This window comes from Lathyrus oleraceus, chromosome 6 (assembly GCF_024323335.1).
Source record: "Lathyrus oleraceus cultivar Zhongwan6 chromosome 6, CAAS_Psat_ZW6_1.0, whole genome shotgun sequence".
Lineage (NCBI taxonomy): Eukaryota > Viridiplantae > Streptophyta > Magnoliopsida > Fabales > Fabaceae > Lathyrus > Lathyrus oleraceus.
In genome coordinates, this window is record NC_066584.1 from 24,796,890 (window position 1) to 24,816,468 (window position 19,579).

Consider the following 19,579-nt stretch of genomic DNA (forward strand, 5'->3'; position numbering starts at 1 on the left):
AGAGGGGAGTGTTAGAAGTTGTACACTGCAGCACTCAGAAACAGTTGGCAGATGTTCTGACGAAAGCTATCAAGACTGATCAATTTCTCAGATTAAGGGATGGAATTGGTGTTACAAGTTTTGATGGAATATGAATTAAGGGATGGTATTAGAAGTAATTCATATTTATTAGTTGTACTATTTTCTTAGCCCCTAATTTTGTTAGAGGGTATTTTAGTATTTTATCCTATTCTAGTAACCCTAGTTTTAGCTTATAAATAGGGTGACAATCATTGTAACTTTTATCATGTTTTGTAGCCGTCATTCTCTTAATAAAATATTTCCGTTCATCATTTATTCTACCTTTGCACCAACAGTAATTACTTGCTAAATAGATGGAAAAAGCAAAAGGATGAAAAAGTTGATTGTTTTTTAAATACCTTTAAAGAGTACAATTAATAAATAATTTATATGGTAAATAGATAGAGTATTTTAGAAGCATAGGAAGAAAGTCATGAAATAAGAAACAAAAATGTATCTACATTTTAAGGATAATCTGTTATTAAAATTAAAGATCAAGACTTAATACATGAATATCATTGTGAGATTGTGCATATGAATTAACTGCAATCTTAACCATGTATCACGCATCTAATAAACACAAAGAAAATACGATCATGACTGTAAATTAGAAAAAAACTAATTAAATCGATAATTCAAATTAAACCAATAAAAAATGATTGTATTTTGTTCGGTTCAAAAACTGAACCAAACCAATTAAAATCGAGATAGTTTCGTTTGGTTCTCGATTTTAATTTTTATGAACCATCAAATCGATGAATCGAACACATGACTATAATACCTTTTGTTTTTATTGTTTTTAACATTCTCATCGATTTTAATTTATGTGTATGAAAACTAACGAATAGAACTTGAGATAAAAATAAGCCGTTCAAAATTGTGTATTCTTTTTATATATAAGTTATACATTAACTAAAAATTCCACAAAGTTTCTATGCAAAATTAAGTATAAAAATGTTAAGAAAAAAATATTTAAATTTGAAATTGAAAAACTACCTCCGTAAATCAACTTAAAATAAGAAAGATCAAAATTATAATTATCAATAAGAAAGAAAACCATTTGTCATTAACCACCTTAAAAGTCGAATTTCTTATTTTTTTACATTTTTTTAATGTCATTAGTTAATAATAATTTTATAAATTATCTTATTTCATCTTTTTCAAACAAAAGAAATACTATTTGTATTATTTAATCGGTATAAAATGACCCAACCTCTGTTTAATTTGAGACCAAAGAAATAATAAATAGAAAAATATATTAATAAAAAATAAATAATGAACACTTCATTAATATTCTAAAATCATAACTATTTTGAGATAGAAAAATTATTGAGAGTCACACTAATAAAGAAATACACATAATGTTTTAAGAAGAAAAAAATTGAGAGTCACTCCCACCATAATTAACTACCTCAGCATGCACTGATGCTTTTCTTAAGCTGATTAATTTTGTCATCAAAATCGAATTGACATTTACATCAGGCTTCACAATAATCTTTTCTAAAAAGGGAGAATATAAAAATAAAAATCTAATAAAGTATAATTCAGGTTTGGTCCCAGAGATGCCTTTTATCATCAAACGTCTCACTATAAGTGGCATTGCTGGCAATGAAAAGAGATTTTCCCAACAGTAGGAGGCATTTGTTAAAAGGGCATTCTTCTTTTTAAGTGGTACCTGCATGCAATAATTGTTACACGTTAATAAGTGAAAACAGTGTGCATAAAATAAAAGAGATCAAACAAAGCTAAATGAGTACTCACAGACAATGCTAACTTTCGAATATTAGGTGAGCTTTTGAGCAAGCAAAGAACAACTGATATTTGCTTCAAGTCATTGAAGTCTATTTCCAAGTAAAGAGTTCTTAGATTCATACAAGGAGTCGGAAGCTCTAGCGGCACAACTCCTGAAGCCAAATACTGAAGCAGTATATAATGTTTTAATACTAAAAGCATTTAGTGATACAGTTATATAGTAATTCAACAATCATATATGCTTAAGCATACCTTTAAAAAATGGGTACAAATCAGCGTGCTCTTTAATCGAGGTAGATGATCAAACAAATTGAGCAAATTGTTAGAGCGTCCATTCAATCTATTTTGATAAAAGCTTAAATTAAAGTATGCGGCAGCCAATTGGGGAGTGTTGTCAAAGCTAATATCCTCAAATTTACCGGTGAATTCAATGAACTTGAGATTTGGTGCGTCAATATGAATTTCTGTGAAACCATCAAAATGTTCCAATAACAATCTTTCAAGCAGCGGGCTTCCATTTATCAACTTGTCAAAAGCATTTTGAGTTACTGTAACATGTTTAAGCTCAAGACTTTTCAATTTCTTGAAACCTTCAAACTTGGTTGGAGGCTTAACCCGACAAAAAGATAATTTTAAATGAAGTAAACTTTGACAAGAGAATAAGCACCAGGGTATCTTATAATATTCACCTATCCAAACGTCCAATACAAGCACTTTAATAGACTTTTTGATTAGATGAAGAATCCAGCGATCAATATCAACAGAGGTGACAGAATTGAGGTCATTTATGGAGCTAGAGATCTCAAACTTGTTTATTGACCCATCATGGACCAAAAGTACATGGTCAATAATTCTCAAAAGCTTGCTGTCTTGAGAAGCTGCAGCCGATACACATTGTTTATCAAACACAAGATTTGGTTGTGCCGTCCATTTGTTCTTCCATTTGCTGGATAAAATGCTTGTTCTCACTACTTCCATAGTCGGCAAGTCTGACAGAATCCGATCTATAAGATGATCGGGTAAGAAACTAATTCTATCCAACTCCGCTTTTGTCATTTTTGATGATTTTCTTCCCTTTAGATAGATATATTCATATATTCAAACAATGGCTACATACATGTGTCAGAAAACAAGCTACATTAGTGTATAGTGTTTGCATATAAGAATTTTGAAAGTGATTTCTAAAATATATCAATGTGAATGCTACAACAAACAAAAAAAAATTAAATAATTAACAAGTAAATAGGAAAGGATGCATTGCATGTTAATGTTGAAATCGAAAATCTAACCAAAATAAAATCGAATTACCTGAATTTTGCAGTGTTGAAGAGAGTGAAAATTAATCATAGAGGTGTCGTTCCACTATCCAATTTGCTGCCTAAGGATTAGGATTTTAAACAGTCAACACTATAAAAAGATATGAATTTATAGGCTTGCCATTTTACTTTTTGTAATGTGAAAAAAAAATGATTTTCTCCCAAAAATAAAGTTTCTTTTTATTGTGTATCATCCACAATGGTAACAAATCTCATTGATATATTAAAATAATGACTCTATATTATTGTATTGATTCAAATCAAATTTATTTTGAAAAGTGAGAGTTGCAATCCATACTTTTGAAAGTTTTTATAAATTATTTTTTATTTTTAAAAGTAATTAATACATAAATTTTTTACTATTACTAAAAAGATTTTATTTCGGTGGAGAAAAATCTTTTATTTCAGTTGAATGACCGAGGTAATTTAGTGTTATGAAAAATGTACTATTTTCTTTCTCTAACCATTACCCGTGATGAAAAATTAAAAAATCGGCTATTTTTTCTCTGGATTGAGACGAAAATGGAGTGAAAATCCATCTCTTATCACTTCGATTTGATTGAGAATTGAAATAAAATCATTACTAAAAAAAATCATATTTAATGACCAATTTAAAAATTATATTTTTGGTCATTATAATCACTGAATTAATCATCAAAATTTAATATCCTATAAAGTCAACTTTAATTGTCATTAAGTCGGTCACAAAATTAAATAAGCCATTAAAAATTATTTAATTCTCCTGAATTTCTACTTACTTCTTAATTAAGTATTTAATTCAATTTTAATTTTTATAAAAATTTCCTTTTTGTGTCAAGTTGACCACATTTTAAGACGTTAATAGATAATTAAATGATACTACTTAGTTTAAAAAGTGTATTATTGATTTTTTTAACATGGTACAAAAATAGATAATTCAATAAATAAATTATTATTTTTTTTTACTCCTTTTTTTCTCGACAATGCCAAAACATTTTAAGTGGTCACAACCGTCACCACCTTCATGTTTCTTCTACCTAATGAGTTACTCTTTATTTTTCTCTATTGAAAAAGTATGTTTTTCAATTGATTTTTTTTACTTCCATTCTGTTTGATTAATATTAACTATATATTATTTCTCTTATAATTGATTACTTGTATTCCGATTGTTTCTTCTAAAATTTTAATTCTCCGACTAATTGAAGGTCAGATAATTGATTTTACATTTAAATTTAGTATTGTGTAGCTGTTGGACTCACATAAGTGAAACCAGCATATTGTTATGTATGAACTTTGTAATCATTTTGAAGAGAGAACATATTGTGCAAGGAATTAGTCTTCTTTTTTTTGTTTCATTTTTTATAAAAAAATTTATGAGGTAACTTTTCTTTTATATGAATTGTAGAGTTATTCTCCCTCCAAATTTGAATTCCCTTCGATTATGAATTTGTGTTTCATGCAGTGACATGTAGCCATTTAATATGTTAATGTTAGAAATCGAAATCTAACCAAAATGAAATTGAATTACTCGAATTTTACAATGTTGAAGAGAGTGAAAATTAGTCACAGAGAAAACGATCGCTGAGGGGAAAGTTTTGGGTTCCACTCTCCAATTTGCTGCAAAGGGATTAAGGTTTTACGCAGTCAACAATAAAAAGATATACAGAAAAAAATGAAGTTTGCATTTCCAAATATAACGTTTCTTTTTATTGTATATTCTTTGTTATTCATTTAACAAATCTCACCAATATATTAAAACAAATACTCTTTTTTATTGTATTGATTCAAATCAAATCTATTTTGAGAAGTGTGAGTTCCAACCCCACATTTTTTTTAGTTTTTATTTTTAAAAACAATTAATACATTAACTTTTTCACTATTATCAAAAAGGGTTTTATCTCGGTTGGGAAAGATCTTTTATTTTGGTTGAGTGATTGAGATAATGTAGTGTTATGAAAAATGTACTCCCTCCGTTTCTTTTTAAGTGTCGTTTTAGCATAAAGCTCTCCAACCAAGATAAATGAATTGTTATAATTTTTTTCCCATTGTACCCTCATTTTAATCCACCATATACTTTCTCTTTTTAAATAAAATTCATTAATATAAGTACTCATTAAATTATTTACTTCAAATAACTAATTCCATAATTTTCTCCACATAACTCTCTCTCTCTTCCGTTGCATTTTTCAACTACTCCTAAATTTTTGGAATTAATATTGCTTGCTATAGGAATACGTACTGCTTGCATTTTCATTAATGGCTAAAGGAAAATTTATTGCTTATTGTTTCAATGAATGGCTAAAGGAAAAAATATTCCCTCCAATTATTTTAATAAAAACTTAAGTTTCCCACCGAAAAATTAAAACCAGTAGTACATATAGTATGGTTTCATATTATAAGTTCAAAATATTTACAACTCATAAAATATGGATTTAGATAGTGATACAGAAACATCATTAACAAACCAACATATATTTGAGTTATATGAGTTTGATGAAGATAACTTAGAAGAGGAGTTTGAATCAACATATATATGAGTTATATGAGTTATATTGGTTATACTCTTCATTTAAATCAAAATCCAATACAACTCTTGATAATACTTCATCTTCGTTGTCATCTTGTTCTTGTATCTTGTCAAAAGAGTCTTCCACTATTTCTCCTTCTTCTTGCTCCAATGAGTCTTCCACTCTTTCTTTTTTTTGAACATCCATGGAGTCTTTTGTTGTTTCCACCAGAGCTCTTTTGTTTTGCACTTGATAATTTAAACAATGCTACTGATCCTTTTTATAGAATTTTAAGTCTTCAATTGGTAAATTTGTTCCTTTGACAAAATTTAATGCTAATACATTTTTCTATGTAACATTGGAAGCTATCATTTGAATTTAATTTTTATTGACCAGCCAATACTTTGAATAGGAATGGGAGTTATGTATGGGAATGAGAGTACGTATTAAGAAAGAGAATTTTATGGAAAATGTGGAGTGAGTTATTACATATATTAAGAAAGAAAAATTTATGGAAAATATAAAGTTGAGTTATTTAAATAGTAAGGGTATAATTGACAAATTGTAACATTAAAACATCAAAACGACACTTAAATAGGAACAAAAAAAATCTTCTAAAACGACACTTAAAAAGAAACGGAGGGAGTATTATTTTTTTTTCTCTTATCACGAGGTGAAAAATTGAAAAGCAAGCTACTTTTTCTCTTGATTGAGATGTTAATCGAGTGAACATCCCTCACTTATCACTTTGATTTGACTAAGAATTGAGGTAAAATTAGCGGTGGCAAACAGTCATGCTCCCTTTATTTAGACCCGTCCTATAAAAGTCCACAAAAAATAGAGTGGGTCGGGACGAACATATTTGAGGGTGCGGGCCTAAATCCTTGTTCCCCCGAATAAAAGTGAGGGTGAGCCGGGACGAGGCTGCAGTTAGGGATGACAATTTGACCCATCCCCAACGGGCACCCGCAAATTTACCCACAACGGATAGGGTAAAAACCCGCAAAAACGGGTATGGGCATGGGCTCGGGTAATTGCCCATAAAAAAAAGCGGGTACGGGTGCGGGTATGAGCACCTTGGTACCCAGCCCACCCCATACCCGCACACTATATATTTATGTAATTTTATTTTTATTTATATATTTTAGTTTATATTATTATATAAAAATGTATGTCTATCAATTATAAAACCTATATCAATGTTAAGCCATTACATTTGTAATATAAGTGTTTGTTTATTTCAACAATAAATTGTTTGAAATCTTTTTAATGTTTTTAAAATTTTAAAATTATTTGATATTTTATAATTGATCTATTTATTTTTAATAGGAATGCGGGTCACGAGTATGAGTATGGGTACTTACATACCCATATGACACGTGTACGGGTGCTAACTTTGGCACCCAAGCGGGTATGGACTCGGGCACGGAGATTTTTTCAAATCGTGGATATGAGAATGAGTATTACAGTACCCTGCCCATTGCCATCCCTAACTGCAGTTGAATCTTTTAGGCCTAAAAATTACAAATTTGTATGGAAAAACCTGCAAAAAAAAAAACGGCGTGAGACGGAACAAACACATTAAAGAGTGCGGGCCAAAACCTTTACGCTCCTCGTGAAAAAGTGCAGGCGAAATGGACATTCCAGATAGATCGGATCTGTTTGCCATCCCTAGATAAAATCCCTCATTTTTCTCTTTAGTTAGGACTCCTATCCAAGTGAATATTGTTTAAGGGACTACTTTTCACATTGATTGGACTCTTAATCATTGTGAAATCTCTTGTATTTTTTAAATATGATTTTTTTTAATTTCACTCATTTTTTCGTCATAATTTGTATTTTTTGTGAAACAGAAACTAAATGACACATTCGCAAAACAAAACTATATATCATGTACCAAAATGAAACACATTTTATACCAAAAAAACTATAAATTATTTACATCAAAATCAAAATGTCACATTATGTACCAAAACAAAGACTATGCATATATATTTTTTTATAACAAAAACTAAAACATATCAAATAATTAACAAACAAAGCAATAAAAAATAGATCAAAACAGCGTTCTTGTGACTCATAATACTCAAGGAAGCAAGTTGACCAACATGAATAGACGTCATATAAGTCTTCTTTCGTGAACGGTGCATGCTCGTTAAACACTTATAAATTGAACGAAATGTAAAACCACTTAGAATAATATTAATCTATTATTTGATAAAAATCATTAATATCTAATTAAATACATATTAATTTCTTCTATGAATCAACAATGATGACAAAGACAATGTTTAACATATGTTTCATCACATAATATACACAGTCATATCCTTGTCTACAAATATCCTTGTCTACAAATAGATTTTATATAGTGAGTAATAATGCAAACAAAAAGTACAAGTTATAATAAACATAAATAAATGTCACAAATAATACATAAATTTGGACTTTTCATTTCTAATACTTTTCAAAAAATGGTATGCCTCCATAGCTGTATATGTTAAACAAAATTTAGATATTAATAAAGACATAAGTAAAGTGTATATTTTAGTATTATAAATAAATATTACTATATTACATAAAAAAAAACCTATGCACTAATTATATCTCTTATCTTTGAATAAATTTGTCTGCCTATCAAACATAACATGATTATGTTATTTTTATTATGATAAATAATTATTAATTATCAATGATCACTCCATGAACACAAAAATAGTTACTAATGAGTACAAAATTAATTTATAAATAAAAGAAAACAAAAATTCATAAATACTTATGCATGGATAAACAATGCTAGGTAACAGACCTTATTTGAATCACTTAACTGATTTTGTATGTAAGCTTGAATATCCTTTGATTAACATCTGAATATTGAAGGGGTGTCTAAAAATCCATACACATCGTATTTATTTGCATCTCTAAAAAGATAATGCATGTACCTAATTATTAAAACAAAAGTCAAATATTGAAGTGAGACTTGACATTAAAAGCAATTGAGAATAATAAATATAAATTAACATCACTCTAAAAAAATGTACATATGTGCATCAAATTTGTAGTACGGTTATGTCAAGTCACTCAATACCCCACACAAGATCCATTATACACATATGTTAAAAATAAAAAAAAAGTTTTACACGCTCTGGATCATGCTCTATTTGTAATTCGATGGGATCTTTAAGATCCATGATCAAGCATAACTATCTTTTCTCGAGCAGGTCCTTCAAGTTGTTAGGCAAAAGCAAGAGTCTTCTAGTTGATTCAAGAGGTGGGCTAAAATTTCGCGTGAATATCAAGGCTTAGTTTCTGAACCTCAACTTCAAGTTGTTGCGTTAGAAGCAAAGGCCAAGGCCAAAAGCAAGCTGACAAGTTTGGAGCTAATCTCTTATCATGGACTCAGCAGATATACTGATTGCAACTAAAGATTGAGGCGACAGGGAAAGAGAAAGGGGAGTTGGATACTTCTGAGTTGACTTCTGTTGACGATAAATTAGTTGAAGCGACCAACACTAGTTTGAAGCGTGCAAGAACTGCTCGACTATTAGAAGCAGAGGTGGACAAACTGAGGGTTGTCGACCTCTTAGTCGATAGAAAACTTGAGCGCACAAGGTTACGCTTCGAGGAGTTAAGGAGTAAAATGAAGTCTTCTTACTGGTGTTATTTGTTTATTTTCTTATATTTTTAATGTACTTTCGATATTATAAGGACTTCCATTTTTGGCACAACTAATATACCAGTTTGGCAACCCCTTTTGTATATTATATTGATATTTTTACTTCCTTTAACATATGCTTATACCTTTTCAATTATTTTCCATTTACTTTTATTCGACTATCAGAACTTAACTCATCGATTTCGTAAGCGTTATTTGAAAACACTTGGATACTTTTAAATGCCCCCTCCCAATTTGGAGACCATTTCTCTAAGGTTTTATCTCTTTGATCTATAAGTAATATTACCCTCCATACATAATCTCCGACCGAAAAGACTTTCGACTTGACTTTCTTCTTATATGCTTTTGGCTACTCGCTTATTTTGTCTAATAAGAACGTCTAAAGCGACTAGCCTTTCTTCATCCAAGTCGACCAACTCATCCATCATTATGCACTAATAATGGTCGGCAATAATTTCTACTTGCCTTTGGATTCTCACTGACTACAAGTGTATTTCTGTAGGCAACAATGCATCATGCCCAATAGTTATTCGAAAAAGCGTATAGTTAATTTCCTCTTTAGCGGATGTTCGACATGCATAGAATGTTTTGTCCAACGTCTTATGCCAATTCTTTGGCTTATGGCCTACACATTTTTTGATCTGGATGGTTATGACCTTGTTTGCAGCCTCGAGTTGACCATTTTCTTGGGCATAGTAAGGGATGCAGGTCAACAGTTTGGTTCCTGATTGTAATGAAAACTCAAGCATCTTTCGACCAGTAAAAACTGATCCTTGATCATAGGTTATGGTCTCAGAAATCCCGAATCTAAAGATGATGCAACTTTGGATAAAGTTAATCACAACATCCTGGTCGACATTTACCAAAGGCATTGCTTCGACCTATTTGGTAAAATAGTCGATGCCTACAAAGATGTAGCTGTGACATATGGATGATTCCGACCTAATTTAACCTATCAAATATAAATCCCAACCTCTAAAGGGTTGACATTCATGTCACCCTTTGGAAAATTTTATGCAGTACTCTTTCAACATGGTGGACTAATATATCCCTTGTCGAAACAACAATCACTTCATTTTATGGACTACTTGATGGGCTCTGCTTTCGCTAAGCACTTAAGTAAAACAACTTCAGGAGTCTTTTTAAACAACTCGTTTCTAATGATAACATAATTTAATGCCATATATCCGACCTTTCAATCTGTTGTTCCCGTCGGATTCTTCAGGAACTCTATGATTGGTGTTCTCCAATCATAGTTTGACAAATTATAAATGGCGAAAGTTTTGAAAATATTGGGATTTAGGTCTCCCAATTCCACTACTCCCACCAGTTTCGTCTTTGACAATTCTGGGACCAATACGCTGGTCGAAATCATTTTTTCTTTGACTTTAGTTAGTTCTTCCAATTTTTATTTAGAGACTCTCTCGAGGTTATCTAGGCCAAATCATTGGCATCCTGATTCTCAATATGTGGTACATGTTTAATGTCGACCATTTCGTACTTCCTCAATAGTAAATTTGCCATGAAAAATACCTTACTAAATTATCGTTAATATATTTGTACTTTTTTGTCAATTGTCTTACCACCAATTATGAGTTCCCCTTAACCTTGACTCTTGTTGCCCCCGGGTCTAACAAGATCGAAATGACTGTTATCAAAGATTTATACTCGGCCTTTTTATTAGAGCAACAATCATTAATCTTGAATTTATACTTATTTAAAATTCCCTGAGGGGAAATAATTAGAATTTCAATGCCAAAGCCGTCAAAGTATACTTATTTAGAATTTATACTTATACTAGAGTCGTCAAAGTATAACTTCCATGCCAATTGTTTGATATAGTTTTGTGTTACTTTCGTTATTGCGTGATCTACTATAAAAACAACAACAATTTGGCCTTCCATTTTCAGTGTCCGGTATTATCGCAATAGAAGCAAGTGACCGCCTTTGTTATACCTCCGCTTGGCTTCAAAGCATGAGTAATAGGTTCGAGTCTAGAAACTTCTTTGCCTTTCCTTATATCACCCTGCTTGATGAGACTTTTGTTATGTTTTTTTCCACTACTGACCATTAGAATGACCTTCTCTTTTGACTTGAGATTCTGCTCAGTAGTTCTCAACATGTCTAGCAGCTTTCACAGACTTTTGTTCATATCATTCATGTTAAAATTAAGGATAATGTGGCTACAACTCTCTGACAACGATTGCAGGATCATCACTATAAGAAAAAATGTCTCAAACCACGTGATTTAATGACGTAAAATTTACGTGGCTAAAAAGGAGGATTGCGACATGAAAATCACGTTACTAAATATTTAAAATAATAAAATAATAAACGTCGTGTTTTCACATGGGGGAATTGTAAAAAAAAATTTAAAAATTAGTTGTGACATGTATTTCACGCCGCTAACAAAAATTAAAAAATTTTAAAAAAATTGAGTGGAAAATGTTGATCGGTTGAATTGATTGGGGTGACAATTGTATCAATTTGTGGCGTGATTTTCGTGCCACTAACATTTGTCAAGTGATTTTCACGTGACAAGTTTGTGGCGTGAATTTCACGTGATAAATTTTCTCTTCCCCACACGTTATCAATTTTCCAAAATCTTTTATCGCTTCTTATTTTCTTAACCTTTCCTCTTCTTCTTTCTCCACCGAATTCCCTCCACCATTTTCTTCTTCTTCTTTCTCCCCTCCACCATTTTTCTTCCACCCAAAACCACTCCGCCACCATTCATTCAAAAGGCAGTATTTATTTTATTTTATTAAGGTTAAAAATATATCTTGTTTTTATTATTAGTATTTGTTTTTTATTTTATTTGTTGACAAAGACTCAAGAACTTGATCCAGACTTAACAAACTTTATTAACTGATCTCCATTTTTATTTGATTTCTTCACTATAAAGTATTTTTTTTTTAAATATTCATATCTAAAAATATATTGAGTTGTGGGTTGTTTAAATTTTTTTTATGTATTGTTGTTATATTTATATAAATATGTTTAATAACTTTTGATTTTGTAAAATCCAATTTTTTTAGTTTTTTAAGTCTTATATATATATATTTAAAATTAAAAATATTTTTGTTTTAATATTTCTAATATAAAACAAATATATATATATATATATATATATATATATTATATAATATATATATATATACTATTTTTGTTTTTATATATTTATTTATTAGATATTTTATTATAAACCCATATATATATATATATATATATATATATATATATATAGATATATATATAATATATATATATTATATATATATATATATATCTATATATCTATATATATATATATATATATATATATAATCTATGTCAACTTTGCGTGATTTAACAAGTTTATATATAAAATATCTAATAAACAAATATATAAAAATAAAAATAGTATATATATATAATATATATATATATATATATATATATATATATATTTATATACTATTTTTGTTTTTATATATTTGTTTATTAGATACTTTATATATCAACTTATTAAATCACGCAACAAATGTTTACATAGATTATATATATATATATATATATATATATATATATATATATATATATATATATATATATATATATATATATATATATATATATATAATATATATATATATATAATATAATTAATAAATCTATGTAGACATTTATTGCGTGATTTTTACGTGACAAGTTTGTGGGGTGGTAAAGTTGTGGCTATTTGTTGTGGATTTCACGTGGTAAAATTGTCACGTGATTTTTAAATGATAAAAAAGTTGTCACAAATGCTTCTGTCATGTGATATTCCACGTCACTAATCAACGGTCGTAACGTGATTTTCACTTTTGTGACGTTAAAATCACATAGGTAATTTTTTTTTTATTTTTTTTACAAATTAGTCACAAGTTCATTTTTAAAGAGAAAACTCAACCTTTTAAAATCCTCCACATATCAAATTATCTTAAGTACGTAGGAATCTACTGTGAATCCCTCAATTAGCTTCCCTCAAAAAAAATGAAATTAAGTCTTCCTAATCTTATATTTTGTTAATTTTTCTTTTGTGATTCCTGTTTAAAGGTGAGGCCTAGCCCATTGTTCCTGTATTCAATTTTTATTTTCTATATATCAAATTAATATATTTCACTTTATATTGATAATAGTGGCAAGTACACCAATATTTGATAAGGGTAGTTTTATAAAAAAAAACAGTTTCCAATTAAGATTCTCTAAAAGTTTTTAATGTAAAATTAACTAAAAATTCCACAAAATTTTATGTATACTTTTTTTAAAGAAAACAAAAAATATTTAAATTTGAAATTGAAAAACTACTTCATTAAATCAACTAAAAAATAAGAAAGAAGACCAAAATTATATTTATCTATAAACAAATTATAATTACATATAAACAAATTAAGAAAGAAGACCATTTGTGGTATCATTAAAAGATTAACTTTAGTCATAAACCACCTAAAAAAACTTGTTTAGGTGGATTTAGGTCAAACATATGTTATTTATACTTATATGTCATACTTTACTATGTATTTTTACCACCTCAAATTAGAATAACATTGTGATATGTTATTTATAAGTCTAATTGTGATGCTTTTTGATTTTTTTCCCTTTATCTAGGAGGTAGGGTTAAGTATAATGGTGGTTACCTTTTGATTTGGTTTCTTATGATTTGATCTATTTAAAAAACCTAAAATGATGTTATCTTTAATATGTAGTCCCAGAGAGACAAATAGTGAGGTGGAGAAATCACATGGCTTAAGCATTTGACTAAACTTGAGAGAAAGAGGATATTCTTATCATTCTGCATATTAGGAAATTGTTTATTCTTACAGCATATATATATATATATATATATATATATATATATATATATATATATATATATATATATATATTATATATATATATATATATATATATATATATATATAATATATATTATATATATATATATATATATATATATATATATAATATATATGACTAAACTTGGCATAACCACTAGCCTAAAATTAGGAAAAGAAAATAATATAATGTAACTAAGTGAAGCTAACATCACAAAGGAATTCCTCTACTTGCACACGTAATCCTTCATCCATCTTGGTTTCTTGGATTGCCTCTTTTCCATTATTGGGCTCACTTCTACCTCCTCATTGTTGGACCTTTCCTCATCATATATTGGATCTACTACTGATGAGCTCATATCATCTTCCCAAATAACTTTAGCTTCTCCTGACGCTCTTTTGAACTGATTCAGTGTTTTTGTCAACTCCAGTGTAACATTCGCACCAGCTTTCACATGCATCGTTTCTAGCACAGGCAAATAGAGAAGTAGAAATCTAATAAAATCTAATTCCAGTTTGGTAGCTGAAATACCATCCATTGTTACATGTCGTGCTTTGATCGGCGTGGTTGGCCTCGAAAAGATATCTTCCCAACAGTAGGATGTTGGTGTCGAAAGGACAGTATGCTCCTTAATCCGTGCCTACATGCAGTTGTTACAAATCCATGTATCAAAGAGATATAGAGCATATTAAAACTTTGAAGGTAACATTGTATTGACTGATAAAGATTGAGGCGAGCTTCTGAGCAAGAAAAGCAAAGCAAAACTAAACAAGTACTCACAAATATTTCTAATGTTCGAAGATTAGGTGAGCTTCTGAGCAAGCAAAGAGCAGCCGAAACTTCCGTCAAGTCATTGAGTTTTATGGTTAAGGAAAGATAACTTAGATTGATACAAGGTGTAGGAAGGTTTACCGGCACAACACCTGCAGCCAAATACTGAAAAAGAACAATGGCTCTAAATCAAAATATACATTAATGTTTATAATACTTGCAATAAAATGTTGGAGCATTATACCTTTAAAAAGTCTTGATGAATCTCTAGGCTCTGTATGTGAGGTAGACCATCAAAAAATTTGAGCAAATTGCTAGAACATCCATGCAATCTATTTTGATAGGTTTCAGAGTTCAAATACAAACTTAAATTAATGGCTACGGTAGTTAATTGGAGAGTGTCGACAAATCTAATATCCTCAAATTGATCATAGATGTCAAAAACCTTGAGATTTGGTGCATGAATATTAACTTGGCTGACGCCAATAACATCTGCCAATCTCAAATGTTCGAGCAGAGGGCAGCTGGATATCAAGTTTTCAAAGGCATCTTGAGTCATACTAATCTGATCCAGATCAAGACTTCTCAAGTTCTTGAATCCTTCAAAGGTTGTTGGAGGATTAAGCCAACACGAATATAATTTCAAACGATGTAAGCTTTGACAAGAGAATAAACACCAAGGTATCTTATAGAACTCATCCATCAAAACTTCCAGTACAAGCTCTTTAATAGATTTTCCGATTAAATAAAGAATCCACCGATCAATATCGGTTGCAACATTCACACTAAAGATATCATGGCCTGAATCAGAGAGCTTGAACATGTTGATTGACCCAGAATGAAGTAAGAGTACATGATCAACCATCTTAATAAACTTGCTCTCAAAAACCATACGGTCTTGGAGAGCTGCATTAGAGAACACAAGATTCGGCAGTGTGTACCATTTGTTCCTCCATTTGCTGGATAAAACACTTGTTCTAACTGCTTCCTTGATTGGCAAGTAACACAGAATATGGTCTATTACATGACCCGGTAATAGAGTAATTCTATCGGGCTTCGCCACTGTAGACTTTGCTTGTTTTCTTCCCTATATACAGATACAAAGGGTAGATACATAAATAAGAAAACAAACTAGGTTTGTGTATAATATTAATCTAGGTCTGCATGCAAGAATTATAGATAGGTCTAGTGAAGGAGAATCTTGAAATTCAAAATAACATAAATAGAAAAACTGTATACCTATTTACTCTTGTGAACTCAAATAAATAAAAAGAGTGGTTACAAAGAGTTTCAGAAATTACCATGACAAACTACCGATTGAAAAAGTACACAATAATCTTTTGATTGCTACACCAAACAAAAAAACATAGACTAATTTGAGAAAAAATAGTAAACAAATAAAAATAAAAATAATAGAGGATGCATTGCAAATTTAGGAGAAAGTAAAGAATTACCAAAACTTGTGTTGGGAATCGCTTAGAGAGATGGGTGGGATTCAGTTTGAGATTTTGTTGCCGGAGATCAGAGGGGGTTAGGGCTCACAGGAAATATGTACGGTAAATATCTTCTATTCGTTTAAATACTTTGGTATTCAAATCCAAACTAATAAAAAAAACATTAATCAATCTAAAAAAATTGAAAAATAAAATGTTAGACACTTTGAACAAATAAAGAATATATAATTAAACAGATTTTTTTATTTGATAAAGATAACATATAATATAATTATTAGATGAATGAATTTCTTTAAAATTTAACTAATTTTATATAATTGCAGGGGGGCTTATATAAAAATGTTAATATTATTAAAAAAAAGTGTTATAAAACTAGCCAAAACAAAATTAAAGAATTTGACTAAAGTGAAAGACAAACTGGTATTGACTAGTATTATCTGATCAGAGTTCTCAACACAAAAACTGGTGAGGACAGAGGAGTTACAGTTCGCTCGAGGATGTCAAGAATGCCAGAAACATGGAGGAATACAACATGTACTTGCCAGTGAATGACATTTGATCATCCAACCATGGCCATTTAGGGGATGTGCATTAAACCTGATAGATGAGATCAAACACGTGTCTTCTAAAAGCTATAGATATGTCCTAGTGGACATTGATTACTTTACAAAATGGGTCGAGGAAGTGCCAATAACTAACGTCGACCAAGACACGGTGATTGACTTCATATAAAGTCATATCATGTGTAGATATGAGACTTTTGAAACCATAACAATTAACCATGGTTCAGTATTCATCGGCAGAAAAGTAGTGGAGTTTTCCCCCGAGACGAGAATCAAATCTCTAACGTCGACCCCTTATTATGCACAAGCTAACATCCAATTAGAGGTTGCGAATAAAGTTATCATAAGTTTGATAAAAAAGAACATAGACAAAAAGCCAAGAAGTTAGCGTGCAACTTTGAATCAAGCACCTTGGGCTTGTAGAACTTCACCCGAAGAAGCCACAAACACTACACCTTTCCGACTTACATTTGGTCATGATGCGGTTTTACATGCAGAGATATGCTTACAATCCGTAAGGATTCAAAGGAAAAATCAAATTCCATCAGACCATTTTTGGAGTATGATGATGGAAGAGTTGGTCGACATGAGCGAAGAAAGGTTGCTCTCTTTAGATTCCTTGATGAGCTAAAAGAAGAGAATAGCTGAAACTTACAACAGAAAGGTTAAGTCAAAAGTTTTCTCTGTTGGAGATTATGTCTGAAAGGTTATACTTCATATCGACAAGAAAGATATGACATTGGGAAGGACCTTTCAAAATTAATCATTTTTTTCCAATAACACATATGAGATTGAGGAATTGAGCCTTAATAATCGAACACTATGAATAAATGGGAAATACTTGAAAAAGTATAGGCATACACTTTAGAAAATCAACATCGCAAAAGGGAGATGGTACTCTAGATATCATTAATTTGGCCAAAATGGAAATATTACAAAAACGCCGAAAGCGGAAAATAATACAAGGCCGAGAGAAAGGAAAAGAAAAGTGATATTACCAGTTTAAACCTAAACATAACTTCAAACTATAAAGTTCATCTTTTCTGTCAACTCCTAAAAACGGGTTTTGGTAGAGTAGAGCTTCTGGTCGATCTATTGGTCAAAGGCTTCCAAAGTTGCTACTTCGGCTTCCAATTGCTTAAAAACCTTGAACCGTTCCAAGCCTATACTAGCGACTTCGTCCAACTCCTGTTCTACAGAATCCAAGTCACCCTTGATGATAGATCTTCATATGATGAATTACAAAGTGATTTTAATGAACTACATGATGAATTTTTGAAACTTTCTAGAAAATTTTCAAAACAAAAGAAAACTATTTTATATCTAGAAAGTAAGACTAATATCACAAAAGTGGAGTTTGACTTAATAAATTTTTTTGCATGCAATAATTGTTCTTCTTTTGAGTCTAAAATTGTTGAATTAAACCAAGTGATCATGAAATATAAAAATGGTCAAATTAGTTTAGAAAATGTGTTAAATAGTCAAAGATTTTCAAATAAAAAATATTGACTTGGCTTTACTAATTTTGATAGTCCTAATACAAGTCAAATCATCTTTATAAAGGCTACTAGCAAATTTAACAAAGAAGAATCAAATAAACAACATGCTATAAATCATCATAACAGGCCTTATAGAAATTACTTTTATATCAATAAAAGGAATAATGTTTTTAGACCTACTTGTGTTCTATTATAATGCAAAATACCATACTTATAATGCTTGCTACATAAGAAACTATGGTATTTTTTGTGGCGAGTATGTATGAGAAATGGATCCAACCCAAGAGGACCTAAAGAAAATTGGGTACCTAAGCACTATTAATTATTTTGTAGGTACTTGAAGATCATATGCTAGTATTGTTGGAAATTGTTTTGCAATATTAGTTCCAAAATGACAAAAGAGTTAAATAGCATTTAATGATTTGAATTCAATTTTTTAGTTATTGTTTTGTTTGAATTTTGAATTCAATTTTCATATCTTTTCATGAAATAGTGTCATATATGAAACATTGTGTTTTATGGTGAAATGGTGTTGTTTCATCAAAGGTTGCAAACTTTTGAAACAACATCCATATCTCCTATAAATATATGATTCTATTCAGAAAAATAATACAAGAACTAAAAACGAATTTCTCTTCCAAATTCCAGAAAACCTTCCTTGCATTTCGGGTTCTTCACTTGTCTTGTGCAGACTCAAAATAAGGCTGACATTATCCTGAGTGTTCTTGCATTTTCCAACTCTAAGACATAATAAAAGAGTGCTTGAAATACTTTTAAGGAAAGTGATTCTCAATCACGATTCAGTCCTGGATCCATTTAATTTTACCGAATTTTCTAACAATCTTAAAAGTATTAGTAACATAATGGCTTCAGACGCTGTTGTTTCAAGCATCAAAGTGATGAACCAGGATCTTGTCAAGTTAGATCGATTTGATGGAACAAATTACACAAGATGGCAAGACAAGATGACATTCCTATTGACTGCCCTGAAGGTTCACTATGTTCTTGATCCCGACCTACAACCAATACCTGAACCAACAGAAAATGATTCGGAAGAACTCAAGAAGGAGCGCAAGAAACGCAAGGAGGACGAACTGCTTTGCCGTGGACACATTCTGAATACTTTATCTGATCGTCTCTACGACCTC

At 30.2% G+C, this 19,579-nt stretch overlaps 2 protein-coding genes across 2 annotated transcripts; both read right to left on the bottom strand.

Annotated features, from left to right (window-relative positions):
* Positions 1–1,353: 1,353 nt before the first annotated feature.
* On the bottom strand, positions 1,354–2,880 carry LOC127092565 (F-box/FBD/LRR-repeat protein At1g13570). Its single transcript, XM_051031463.1, has 3 exons — positions 2,065–2,880; positions 1,822–1,977; positions 1,354–1,735 (listed from the first exon to the last, which is right to left on the bottom strand). The coding sequence occupies exons 1-3, from the start codon at positions 2,866–2,868 to the stop codon at positions 1,427–1,429; spliced, it is 1,269 nt and encodes a 422-aa protein (XP_050887420.1). The 5' UTR covers positions 2,869–2,880; the 3' UTR covers positions 1,354–1,426.
* An 11,490-nt stretch (positions 2,881–14,370) lies between these two features.
* On the bottom strand, positions 14,371–19,095 carry LOC127093775 (F-box/FBD/LRR-repeat protein At1g13570). Its single transcript, XM_051032678.1, has 4 exons — positions 19,045–19,095; positions 15,160–16,002; positions 14,925–15,080; positions 14,371–14,784 (listed from the first exon to the last, which is right to left on the bottom strand). The coding sequence occupies exons 1-4, from the start codon at positions 19,093–19,095 to the stop codon at positions 14,371–14,373; spliced, it is 1,464 nt and encodes a 487-aa protein (XP_050888635.1).
* Positions 19,096–19,579: the final 484 nt, after the last annotated feature.